The sequence below is a fragment of the Pelmatolapia mariae genome, linkage group LG4, assembly GCF_036321145.2.
Source record: "Pelmatolapia mariae isolate MD_Pm_ZW linkage group LG4, Pm_UMD_F_2, whole genome shotgun sequence".
NCBI classification, from domain to species: domain Eukaryota; kingdom Metazoa; phylum Chordata; class Actinopteri; order Cichliformes; family Cichlidae; genus Pelmatolapia; species Pelmatolapia mariae.
In genome coordinates, this window is record NC_086230.1 from 4,899,042 (window position 1) to 4,912,361 (window position 13,320).

General features: G+C 42.1%; 1 protein-coding gene across 2 annotated transcripts in view; it reads left to right on the forward strand.

Annotated features, from left to right (window-relative positions):
* hdac5 (histone deacetylase 5) overlaps positions 1–8,898 on the forward strand; it is a 67,108-nt gene extending 58,210 nt beyond the window's left edge. For both annotated transcript variants that reach the window (XM_063471174.1, XM_063471173.1), the window contains 6 exons: positions 214–311; positions 483–601; positions 761–894; positions 1,349–1,430; positions 1,523–1,703; positions 1,873–8,898. In XM_063471174.1, coding sequence (XP_063327244.1) covers positions 214–311; positions 483–601; positions 761–894; positions 1,349–1,430; positions 1,523–1,703; positions 1,873–1,912 — 654 coding nt within the window. In that variant the 3' untranslated portion in view covers positions 1,913–8,898. The remainder of the gene's footprint in view (positions 1–213; positions 312–482; positions 602–760; positions 895–1,348; positions 1,431–1,522; positions 1,704–1,872) is intronic.
* Positions 8,899–13,320: the final 4,422 nt, after the last annotated feature.

Below are 13,320 nucleotides of genomic sequence, written 5' to 3' on the forward strand. Positions count from 1 at the left end.
ATGCAGGAGGCCAATGACTGAGAACTGTGCAGAAAAGCAACAAGAAGACAGAGAGAGATTGACTGATGGTGAACAGGCAGACAGACAACTGGAGGCTCACAGACACAAAGTGAAACTGACAGAAATGCAAAGACAGCAGAGTTTACAAACAGAATGGCTAAAGACACGTGATGATGATTGTTGCTCTGTCCCTGTTTGTCCTGCTGTCTGCAGGTGGGATCAGGTGCAGGTGTTGGTTTTAATGTGAACATAGCGTGGACCGGAGGAGTAGATCCCCCAATGGGTGATGTGGAGTACCTCACTGCTTTTAGGTAAAACTTTTCAACGTGGAGATTTCATCGTTTCGTGATGTTTGTACTACCATGTATGCATTTGAATGGTGTTAATTCAGGTTTGCAACATAAGTGGAATCAAATTCTGTTGGCAAAAAAAAAATTTATTTGCATCCAGTGAAGTAAAAACGTGTGTGCGTGTGTGTGTAGGACTGTGGTGATGCCCATCGCTCAACAGTTCAGTCCAGATGTGGTCCTGGTGTCAGCAGGCTTCGATGCAGTGGAGGGTCATCAGTCTCCTCTGGGAGGCTACAATGTCTCTGCCAAATGTGAGTACAACCTTTAGTTTGTTTTAATTTAGTTGTTTTTCAACAGTAAAAAAAAAAAATAGAAACATGCTGTCTCTCTACAGAGCCGTCTTCTGAGGAGTCTATGTGACTATGGTTCACATGCAGTGTTTCTCACATGTGACGGTTGTGTGTTGGCAGGTTTTGGTCAGCTAACGCAGCTGCTCATGGGTCTGGCGGGTGGGCGGGTTGTTATGGCGCTGGAGGGCGGTCATGACCTCACCGCTATCTGTGACGCATCGGAGGCCTGTGTCTCTGCGCTTCTGGGAGACCCGGTGAGAGTCAGAGTCTAATATTTATGTCTTAACCTTAGACTTTTACCACCTGGAGGTGTTAGCCACAACAATATGGAACAGCAACACCAGTGTTTACAAGGTTTTGTAATGGTTTGAGGTGACTGAGCGCACATTGTAATTACTGCTTTGTCCGAATAAATTCACTCAAATGATGGAAAATCTGCTTCGTAGCTTTCTTACTGGGACAAAAGCTATGAAGCCGATTACACTGTGATACACACACAACCACATTCACACCATGTAGTGCATGTCTCTGGACTGTGGGAGGAAGCCAGAGTACCCACTAACTCATAAACTAATAAAGAGAATAAAGCATGTTAGCTAGCCTGTTCTGTGATTCAGTGATGAGAACATCACTCCTCACTGGTTAGCAGACTTTCTTGAAGTATCGGGCACTTATTTTTTGGTTTTCCCTTCTCTCTGTCTCCGTCAGTGTGACTCTATGTTTCAGTGGCCTCAGGAGAAGCCCTGTCCAAAAGCCTACGCCTCCCTGGAGAGAGTAATAGAGATCCAGAGTAAGAAACGCTCGCTAAACTGCCAGAAACCCATGAGATCGTATCTTCTCAACTTCCTGATTGTATTTCTTTCTCTCACTGTGTCCCTGCAGGTAAACACTGGTCCTGTCTCCAGAGTTTGTCTCAGACCAGTGGACACTCGCTACTCGACGGCCCCCTGGGGGCTCAAGGCCAGTCAGAAAAGGATGAGGCGGAAACGGTCAGCGCCATGGCGTCTCTGAGCGTTGATGTTGAGCAGCCAGGCTCTGTTCCTGATAGCACAGAAACCAGCAGGTCAGCAGTGCACAGTGAAAGCTTTATGCTACAGGGCCAGGAGAGCACGCATGTCATCCAAGAACATTAGTGTTGTAATTCACAATAAAATGAAATGAATCATGTTTTCAAACAAATTCTCAGGCTTGTATTTATTCATTTATGTTGTTTTGCTTTGACCTTCTCTCAGGTCCACAGAGGAACCAATGGAAGAGGAGCCCGTTTTGTAGGAGGAGCTTAAACAAGAAGCACACCAAACTTCCACTTACGCCTCCTTCTAGCACCTCTCTTTCTCTTCCTTTTCCTCTTCCTCCATGGAGTGTGCATTGGTAAACACAACACACACACACAGAGCGCAGTCGTGCTGTTGTGGAGGACTCCAACTGGCAAAGGAGAACTTAACGGAGGAGAAACCGTGTCTTTCGAAAACATGGATGCACTTCTTTTCTCTACTGTTTCGTCCATGCAAGGAGGAGCAGACGACTTGTTAGCACCTCCGTGGGGCTCAGCAGAGAGGGAGCGCGGACGAGGATACACATCATGTACCCTTGAATATTTGACCACCTGTACACAGCACCACTGAAATGTTCTCTTCCACCCTCCAATCATTCTCGTGACCTTTTTATTCCATCCCTGCTCCTTTGTTTCCACTGAGGGACGATGACTGTGGAAAAACTTGAATCTTAAATGTCGCACACCAAGCGGACGACTGGTCCTCTTGCGTGTGTCGAGCGCAGGGTTGCCCGTTGGAGGGGGGAGGAAATAACCGGTTTTAATATTCGCAGAGGAGGAGGAGGAACTAGGTGCCTTTTTTTCTGTCCACAAAAACTAAAACTAAGTCCAGAAAACACAAACCACCACCGCAGCACCTCAGTACAGCAACCAGCTGATCAGGACTGAAGAAGCACACTTTTAAACACACACAAACACACACACACACGCTGTTGTTGATCCAGTTGGTCACTTCATTTCTGAGTCCTTGTTTCTTCATCTGGATGCCTTAGTTTGTCCCAGTCTCACTATTTAGCAGCCTGTAGAGAGATGGAGAGAGAGACTCATGAGCTCATGTAAATACATATTCTGCTTATTGACTATTTTTTAATATCTGGCTATATTCCAAAAGACTGAGTTTTGCTTTTTTTCACATTTTTGAGGGAAGAAAACCCTCTAAAGCCATCCTCACACACTAGAACTCTCCAGTAAAAATCTCAGTTGAATATTAGTAGTAAGATTAAAATAATATTCAATCAGACTTTTGTGGAATCTGGTGGAAGCGTCTCAGGATCAGATCAGCTTTAGCAGGATTCATGTAACTAATGAAACTGCAACACCCATCAGTCCTCTCTCTCCCTCGCTCTCTGTCTTTATCATTTGTGTTGATTGAGTCATGTGACCTAAACCCTGCACCTTCTTCTTTGAAGGAGGGGACTGTGGGATTGTACTTTTGAAACACCGCAGTGACCACCACGTCCCACGTTACCTTTCTCTCTCTCTTTTTTTTTAAAGAATTGTAATATTTCCTGTTTGGTGTAAATAGCGTCTCCTGTCCTGTTGGCCATGGTTACATCACAGCAGGTTTGGTGTGGTCACTTTTCTATATCTGTACATACACATATGTATAAAACCACAAAAGACTTTCTCTTTTTGTATAAAAAAGCAAAAACAATATTCTATATAAATATATATATGTAAACAGTGTTTTATCCAATCAGATTGGATTTCTGAATATATTCTATTTGAAGTTTGAAAAGGTTTGGCTGTTTGACAGGAAGTAAGCACACGGTCTGATGCGATCAGACCACGACCTGTTTGTTTGTTTGTTTACAGATGCTCAGGATGGCTGAATATTGTTGTGTTGGAAGGGGGGTGGTCAGCGAGCTCTAGTTCTTCTAGCAGGACCAGCGCTGCCCTCCTCAGGCAAACAGCAGCAACTACAGAAAGGTGATATTAAGGTCAAAAGTCATGGCTGAGTAAAATAGGCTGGTCCAGTGATTATGTGTTTTTGTAGTCCAAATGGAGCTAGCTCCTCCAGAGATTGTAGTATTCATTCTACATATCACACGATGGTACCAAATCATGAGCCCTGTAATTCTCATACATTAGGTTTGTATCAGCTCTGATCCAGGAAGCAGTGAAACAATGATAGTCACTTGATGGATCGTGAAATGAGGTACAGCAGGAGTGTTGAAAACAGCCTCGCTGGATGACAGTCAGACCTCTTAAATGCTGTTAAACTCACTACCATCCATTTTCTAGAGGTCACAGCAACAGTCTAAGCAGACATGCTAAGGCGGTCTTCCTCAGCCACGCCCTCCATCTCTTCTGGGGTGATAAATGGGTGTTCCCATTCCAGCGTGCCCTGGTTCTGCCCCACATTTAGTTGGACATGCCCAAAACACCTCACCCAGAAAGCATAATCACCACCTTACCACAGTGGAGGGCTTTGGCTGAGTGATCCCATGGGTTCAGAAGTCATTGTTGCCCCTTGTAGGGTCTGTCAAGGTGAAGTGGTCCTGGGTGAGGACCAGGGGATCAGCCAGAGCCTAGACCACGAGGCTGGACTGGGATATTGGTATTTGATCCCCAGCTGTCCACAGTAAACTTGAATAAACTCACTACAAACTGATTAAAATCAAGGTGAAATAACACAAAGTGAGTAAGCAGTAAGATAAGATAACCTTTATTAGTCCCACACGTGGGAAATTTGTTTTGTCACAGCAGGAAGTGGACAGTGCAAAAGTTATGAAGCAAAAATTAGAATAAAATAAAATAAGAATAAATACAGTAAGTACTGAGAGCGAGGAAAACCTGCTTCCTCAGGTATTATTGGACGTGGTTTGCACCAACTTTAATGGAGAAGACCTTTTTCTGTTGAGGACACATCAGGAAGCTGCATGCCTGCAGACCCGGGGTTAGCAGTAAAAGTCCAGGTTGACACTTGGATTGCCTGAATTGCTGTTAAACAGTAAAACTACATGATTCTCAGTTTGTGCATATTCAAATTGGGATGTTATCACTAGTTTTCCAATGGTGAACAGACACAGGTCTAAAGGTGTCTATTTCTAATAGGAGCAAATAGAATCCTGCATATATAATCCTAAACAAATATGAGGAATTTAAAGATATAATCCAGGCTGAAAGCTACACAGCGGCTGTAGCCAAAGCTGGCAGAAAAATGTGCAACTCAGCAGGCTTATCAATATCACTGTTACATCAATAGATCACAGGGAGATCTGCCTAGAATTAGAATTTCTTGATAGATTCATTTTCTGTTTTCTCATATTGTTTAGTTGCATTCTCGTGTCGAGATGATTTCTCATTTCAAGCTTGTTCTTTTTCAAATTAAGACTTAAGAGCATTGCTCAGATTTTTTAACAGTCTAGTTTGAGTCAAAAAAAAAAAGTACATGCTTTGTTTATTCTAAGGTTTTAAGTATCGGGCATAAACAAAATGACTGAGTCGTTACCAGCTCTTTAAATGAGGTCATTACAAAGTCAGATAAATAAAAGCTGGGATGATTCAGTAGTTTGTAGAAGCACAAGCAGCAGTAACTGCTGTATGACTATCATTTCCTCACACTGTTGGAGGAACAGCTCTTCTTTACAACATTGCTTAGTTCATACCTGAGGTACTCTGCCTGGGTTTGTGTCAGTTTCTCTGACCTTGGGGTGATTCTGAGGTTGCACTTTATCTGATTATGTACTGATATGTGAAACATTAGAAGTTACATAGGGCGTACTTTCTTATTACCACGACTATATATCATGGTGACTTACATCCAATGAACAGAGCGCATATGAAGGCTGTTAAAACTTTTAACACAAATTTCGCTTCCATTCTGTGACAATAATGACAATGACTGAGAATGCATCGTGTGCTGTTCCTGGATCAGTGCCAACAATCCACTATTTTCAGTACAGTAATGAAGGAGCGAGTGCTTTGTTACATGATATAATCCTCAAAAATCATCATTAAAAAAGTGCAGTCAAATTGCACCACTCATGAAATCTTTAAAGTGAATGTTTGAAAGTGTTGAGGTTTGTTCAGTCTCAAAAACTCAACCTACCCAACTTCAGGCTCAAGCCTGCTGACTGCTGTTTGGCCACCACTTTCCCATTCTGACCAATCACATGTTGCTCAGCAGACACAGAAGCTTCAGAGCTGGACCGGCCTATTATGAAAACCTATTGAAACTCAACTCAGAAACACTATACCGGGATGTCAGGGGACTAACTCTGATCGACGTAATCGTCAACCTCACTAAACTTCATTTCCCAGGACCCTTTGCGGTGTTCTAGCCGACGCTGCTACCTCTGGGTCTCGTCCATTTAAAGCAATACCACAGTGGTGGAACTGCAGTGACGGGAACAGAGAGCGAGAAGGCCATAGCAACAGATGATCTGAGGAACTCTCTGTACCTTTTTACACAGTGTGGTTGAGTGTGTATATTATCTGTCAGGTGGAATGGAGAGGCAGTATTGATTGATTGATTTATTGACCTGTGTTTCCAGGTGGTTTAGTGTAGTCTTTTTGTACTATTGTAAACACTAAGGGCATTTTGTCCATTTAACACGCAGTCAGTAATAGCAGCGCCTTGCGTCGGGTTCGTGGGGGCCGTAGAGTGAGCGAGAGCTGGACAGGTCGATCATTTTAATGACCCGACACCGCAGTGCTACACGGGGTCAGCTTCTGAGCTCGACTGGAGTTCATGCAAGCACAAAGGGAGCAAATAAAGAACTTTGGAGGCAAGCAGCAACTACCACAGGTGTTGGTTCAGATGAAAAATACCTTAATATTTATAAAAATGAGTAACAACAAGTAAAAGATTCACTTTGTTAAAGGATCTTCCATTCCCTCAATAACTAGACTAGCATCTTGTGGGCATCATGGTCACTGTGGCCTAAACCAGCGGTCCCCAACCTCTTTTGCGCCACAGACCGGTTTATGTCTGACAATATTTTCACAGACTGGCCTTTAAGGTGTAGCGGGTAAATACAACAAAATAAAACCAGTACCGGTACCAAAAAAAAGAAGATTTATTCATAACACACGGGAAAAGACCCAGGGAAACCGAGTTAACGATAAAAACGATAAAAAAATAATGCTAAAAACCCCTGAAAACCATGAATTTCACACCTGAGCCTCAATACTCGCGGCCCGGCACCAAACTACTCATGGACCGGTACCAGTCCCTGGCCCGGGGGTTGGGGACCGCTGGCCTAAACTATTAAACCACTGAAGAAGAAAAGACTGAATGAGTTGATGTAGTTAAACAGTAAGACTTTGTTTTCCATTTTAGAAAAGATGATATAAAAAATGTAGTTTTGCTTTTTGTAATAATTAGAAAAAAAGTTCAGTAACAGCAATTAGCATCTAATCTAATTTGTAAGTTTTCCCTTTCAGATGCAAACAAGAAGCAAACAAGTGAAGAGAAACCAATAAAATGGAAACAACCAATAAATCAGATATTGGTTTTCTAAGTCCTTTGATTTGGAAGTGCACACAATTTTTCCAATTTTCCTTGTTCTTGCATTCACAAAGGGAAAAAATTGTTAGTTGATTTCCTGTAAATCAAGTTTGGGTAACAATTTAGGTATTTTCAAGAATGTCACATTCTTGCCGTCACTTGACCCAACAAGTCAATGTGTAAACCTATAAGAGCTCATGATTAGCTACCTTATCTCGCTAGGTCAGACTTCTTTTGTGGTTTTTATTAGTTCCAGAATAAAAATTAAAGATTTAAAAGAATTAGGAAAAAAATAACAGGAAAATCCTCCCAAGATATTGTTCAGATGGGTTTCTTGCAAACTCAGTCGGATCTAGAAACGGAATTGCCAAGCGAGCAAAACTTGACACCAGCAAAGTTTTCCAAAGTTTCCCCATTAGTATATGACGACAAACGTTTATCCCTTTCTTCACACATGGGTCTGAACAGTTCTAAACTTTGCTCATCTTTAAAAATACCCAACTTTCATATTAGCATTACTGTCCAAGATTCGAGCATGAGTGAGCTCCTCTGTGTCATCGTAGTCGACAGATGCGATGGACAAACTTGGCCTAATTTGGAAAAACTGAATGAACCACTTGTGGTTGCGTTGATTTAGCACGTCACCAAGAGACAGCCAAACCCTTCAGCTGCAGTGGTTGCTGCTTGGTGTCGAGGACACTCATGAGCACAGATTGAGGTGGGAAACATTGGGATCTTGCTTCAGCACAGGGCTGACTGCGCTAGCTGGAAGAGCCTAAAGAGAAGAGGGAAGGGAATGGAGAACTCTTTCAGGACACCGTGCTGATGCAGAGAGATGGTTTGGGTTGTCAGGGCACCTCCCCAGCCTGGAGGCCACATAGCTTTACTGCTGCTGCCACCCACACGACACTGAGGTGAAACGCACACAGTCACACACACTCGGACTATTTTGCTACGAGTTGATACTGTGTATTTCTTGATATGTTTGATACTGTGGTGTAAATGTAGTGTCCTGCTATCATGCGGTGTTCAGGGGCGGGGGGGTGGGAGAGAGGTACATTTGGGCTGTCGGGTGGGACGGAGGCAGAGGAGGTTCGCCTTCTCCCTCTCTCCCTCATTTACCTCCTGTTTTTTGAGGGGAGACGTTCTCTCTGTTACCTTTCACTCGTTTCAGCTCGCGCCTGAAACGTTGTTTTTTTCTTTTCGGGAAACGCCATTTTTGTTGAAACTGATCACGAGCACATTCCTGACTCTTCTCTGTCTGTGCTGTTGTTTTCTCCAGATTCTTGCCTGTTGCGACGATATAACATGTGTCTAGTTCTTGCTGACTCACATGTATATAAAGTGCATATATGTGTACACATGTGCAATACACGCTATTCGAGCAATCTATTACTGTGACTATTATTGATGATGATACTTGTCCCTTTTTTGAAGTTTCAGCCTGTTTTTTGTTTGTTAGTTTGTTTATTTTGTTTATTTTTTGTTCCCCTCCTCGTCCTGATTTGCTGTTGATGGATTGTGTTGCAGGAGCCTAAAAAGGGAAGGTGACTATTGTGATTCTTCACGCTCAGTTTCATTTCAGGGGTTTGTGGACATTCTAACGAAGCCCTTTTTTTTTATTACTCTTGCCGTAATGTTGTGATGTTGACCCTGATTACCTGTTTCTCTGTTGTTTTTTTTTGTTGTTTTTTTTAAGTGGGCCTGTTGTTAAATTTGTCTGGAAACTCAATAAAGCAATTCACTGATGGTCTGTGCAGTAACTTGTATTCTGTGCATGATGTGAAACTTACAGAGCGCTTTTCTAGTCTCAGATACAGCAAGAGGCTGTCTGTATACAGACTATGGATTGTTTGTAAAGCCTGAAAGCTGCCATCATGATGTGATCAACTGGCGCTAACTCTTGAAGGAATTCAGCTCGGCTTTTCAAATTGATACCACAGGCGCGTCCACTAGGAGGCTGAGAGTTACCCTGGTGGGTGGCAGTATTTTTGAACTCTTTGTTCAGTTTAGCTTTTTGACTGTCTTGATTTTCTGGAGCCAAAAGTAAGCATATTTGAGCTAGCAAGCGTGGTTATCGAGCTGAAGCAAGCCAAAACTGAAGCTCAGGCTTGTCTGTACCACACAGCGAGCCATATTGTTCAATTCAATTCAATTCAATTCAATTTTATTTATATAGCGCCAAATCACAACAGAAGTCGCCTCAAGGCGCTTTATATTGTACAGTAGATCGCACAATAATACATACAGAGAAAAACCCAACAATCATATGACCCCCTATGAGCAAGCACTTTGGCGACAGTGGGAAGGAAAAACTGCCTTTTAACAGGAAGAAACCTCCGGCAGAACCAGGCTCAGGGAGGGGCGGGGCCATCTGCTGCAACCGGTTGGGGTGAGAGAAGGAAGACAGGATAAAGACATGCTGTGGAAGAGAGACAGAGATTAATAACAGATATGATTCAATGCAGAGAGGTCTATTAACACATACTGAGTGAGAAAGGTGACTGGAAAGGAAAAACTCAATGCATCATGGGAATCCCCGGCAGCCTACGTCTATTGCAGCATAACTAAGGGAGGATTCAGGGTCACCTGGTCCAGCCCTAACTATATGCTTTAGCAAAAAGGAAAGTTTGAAGCCTAATCTTGAAAGTAGAGATAGTGTCTGTCTCCCGAATCCAAACTGGAAGCTGGTTCCACAGAAGAGGGGCCTGAAAACTGAAGGCTCTGCCTCCCATTCTACTTTTAAATACTCTAGGAACAGCAAGTAGGCCTGCAGAGCGAGAGCGAAGTGCTCTAATAGGGTGATATGGTACTACAAGGTCATTAAGATTAGATGGGGCCTGATTATTTAAGACCTTGTATGTGAGGAGCAGGATTTTGAATTTAATTCTGGATTTAACAGGAAGCCAATGAAGGGAAGCCAAAACAGGAGAAATCTGCTCTCTCTTTCTAGTCCCTGTCAGGACTCTTGCTGCAGCATTTTGGATTAACTGAAGACTTTTCAGGGAGTTTTTAGGACATCCTGATAATAAAGAATTACAGTAGTCCAGCCTGGAAGTAATGAATGCATGAACTAGTTTTTCAGCGTCACTCTGAGACAGGATATTTCTAATTTTAGAGATGTTGCGCAAATGGAAGAAAGCAGTCTTACATATTTGTTTAATATGTGCGCTGAAGGACATGTATTGGTCAAAAATGACTCCAAGGTTCCTCACAGTGTTACTGGAGGCCAAGGTAATGCCATCCAGAGTAAGAATCTGGTTAGATACCATATTTCTAAGATTTTCAGGGCCGAGTACAATAACCTCAGTTTTATCTGAATTAAGAAGCAGAAAGTTAGCGGCCATCCAGGTCTTTATGTCTTTAAGGCATTCCTGCAGTTTAACTAATTGGTGTGTGTTACCTGGCTTCATGGATAGATAGAGCTGCGTGTCATCTGCATAGCAGTGAAAATTTATGCTATGTCTTCTAATGATGCTGCCTAAGGGAAGCATGTATAATGTAAATAGAATTGGTCCTAGCACCGAACCCTGTGGAACTCCATAATTGACCTTAGTGGGTGAAGAGGACTCTCCATTTACATGTACAAATTGGAGTCTATGTTTCATATGATTCCAGTAAAATGGTTTAAAGATGACTCACAAGTCCACTTCTAATTAGCAAAGATGAGGTCTGTGTTGGAACATCTGTCCATGGCTAACTAAGCCTTAACAAAACAGCAGCTGAAATTAGCCATAGACTGAATTTCATTGTTGAAGTTGGGTTTTTTGATGTGATGGTCTACAGTGATCGATTTGTCTTTCGAGTTGCCTGTAGAGCAAGTGCTCGGGGTTGTACAGCCTATTGGCTGCTTGCTGAAAAGTCATACAGTGTACGAGGAGAACCCTCCTCTGAAAACTCTGGATTGGAGAATGGAGACCAAACTTTTGAAGGAAATCATCATTATGTACACTGTTAGCTTAGCACTAAATCGCTATGAGCCTTTAAATCGCATTTGGATAAGGTTTTATATTTGGTGTAGACATGAGAGCATCATTAACCTTGTTATGTTGTTTATGCCCTACTGTCAGTCATTAGTGTGATCGTAAGGTCATATCTGAAACAACTCTTCCACTTGTTAGATCAGCTTACGCAAAAAGGAAACAGGACACACACACACACAAACAAATGCATCTGCTCCTCTAAGAGTGTGTTCACACAACCTTACTCATTAGTATATTTATTTTTCTTCCAACTCATCAGCAGTTTGTTTGAGGAGAGGGCCAGATCTCATTCTAATCCATCTCCATTAGTATGTGTCCTCATTATGGGATACAGCAGAGCACTCACACCATAGAAACTGATTGATTGATTGATTACACAGCAGTGGAGAGTAGACTTTATCAAACTAGATGTCTTTCTGATAGTGCTGTAACTAAGTTTAAGAATATAATCCACCCACTGTTATCATCTTCAATGCCCTGTACCAACATAGAGCAGGGCAGCTATCTGAACGCTACTCCAACAGAGGTCGATTATCTTGTTAATAATTTTACCTCCTCACTACGTACGACTCTGGATACTGTAGCTCCAGTGAAAACTAAGGTCTCAAATCAGAAGTACCTGACTCCGTGGTATAATTCTCAAACACGTAGCCTAAAGCAGATAACTCGTAAGCTGGAGAGGAAATGGCGTGTCACAAATTTAGAGGATCATCATTTAGCCTGGAGAAATAGTTTGCTGCTTTATAAGAAAGCCCTCCGCAAAGCCAGAACATCTTACTATTCGTCACTGATTGAAGAAAATAAGAACAACCCCAGGTTTCTCTTCAGCACTGTAGCCAGGCTGACAAAAAGTCAGAGCTCTACTGAGCCAACCATCCCTTTAACGTTAACTAGTAATGACTTCATGAACTTCTTCAGAAATAAAATTTTTATCATTAGAGAAAAAATTACCAATAATCATCCCACAGATGTAATATCGTCTACAGCTACTTTTAGTACCATTGATGTTAAGTTAGACTCTTTTTCTCCAATCGATCTTTCTGAGTTAACTTCAATAATTACTTCCTCCAAACCATCAACGTGTCTTTTAGACCCCATTCCTACAAAACTGCTCAAAGAAGTCCTGCCATTAATTAATTCTTCAATCTTAAATATGATCAATCTATCTCTAATAATCGGCTATGTACCACAGGCCTTCAAGGTGGCTGTAGTTAAACCCTTACTTAAAAAGCAATCTCTAGACCCAGCTGTCTTAGCTAATTATAGGCCAATCTCCAACCTTCCTTTCATATCAAAAATCCTTGAAAGAGTAGTTGTCAAACAGCTAACAGATCATCTGCAGAGGAATGGCTTATTTGAAGAGTTTCAGTCAGGTTTCAGAGCTCATCACAGCACAGAAACAGCTTTAGTGAAGGTTACAAATGATCTTCTTATGGCCTCTGACAGTGGACTCATCTCTGTGCTTGTCCTGCTAGACCTCAGTGCAGCGTTTGATACTGTCGACCATAATATCCTATTAGAGCGATTAGAACATGCTGTAGGTATTACAGGTACTGCACTGCAGTGGTTTGTATCATATCTATCTAATAGACTCCAATTTGTTCAAGTAAATGGAGAGTCTTCTTCACATGCTGAGGTTAATTATGGAGTTCCACAGGGTTCAGTGCTAGGACCAATTCTATTTACATTATACATGCTTCCCCTAGGTAGCATCATTAGAAGACATAGCATAAATTTTCACTGCTATGCAGATGATACGCAGCTCTATCTATCCATGAAGCCAGGTAACACACACCAATTAGTTAAACTGCAGGAATGTCTTAAAGACATAAAGACCTGGATGGCCGCTAACTTCCTGCTTCTTAATTCAGATAAAACTGAGGTTATTGTACTCGGCCCTGAAAATCTTAGAAATATGGTATCTAAGCAGATCCTTACTCTGGATGGCATTACCTTGGCCTCCAGTAATGCTGTGAGGAACCTTGGAGTCATTTTTGACCAGGACATGTCCTTCAAGGCACATATTAAACAAATATGTAAGACTGCTTTCTTCCATTTGCGCAACATCTCTAAAATTAGAAATATCCTGTCTCAGAGTGATGCTGAAAAACTAGTTCATGCCTTCATTACTTCCAGGCTGGACTACTGTAACTCATTATTATCAGGATGTCCTAAAAACTCCCTGAAA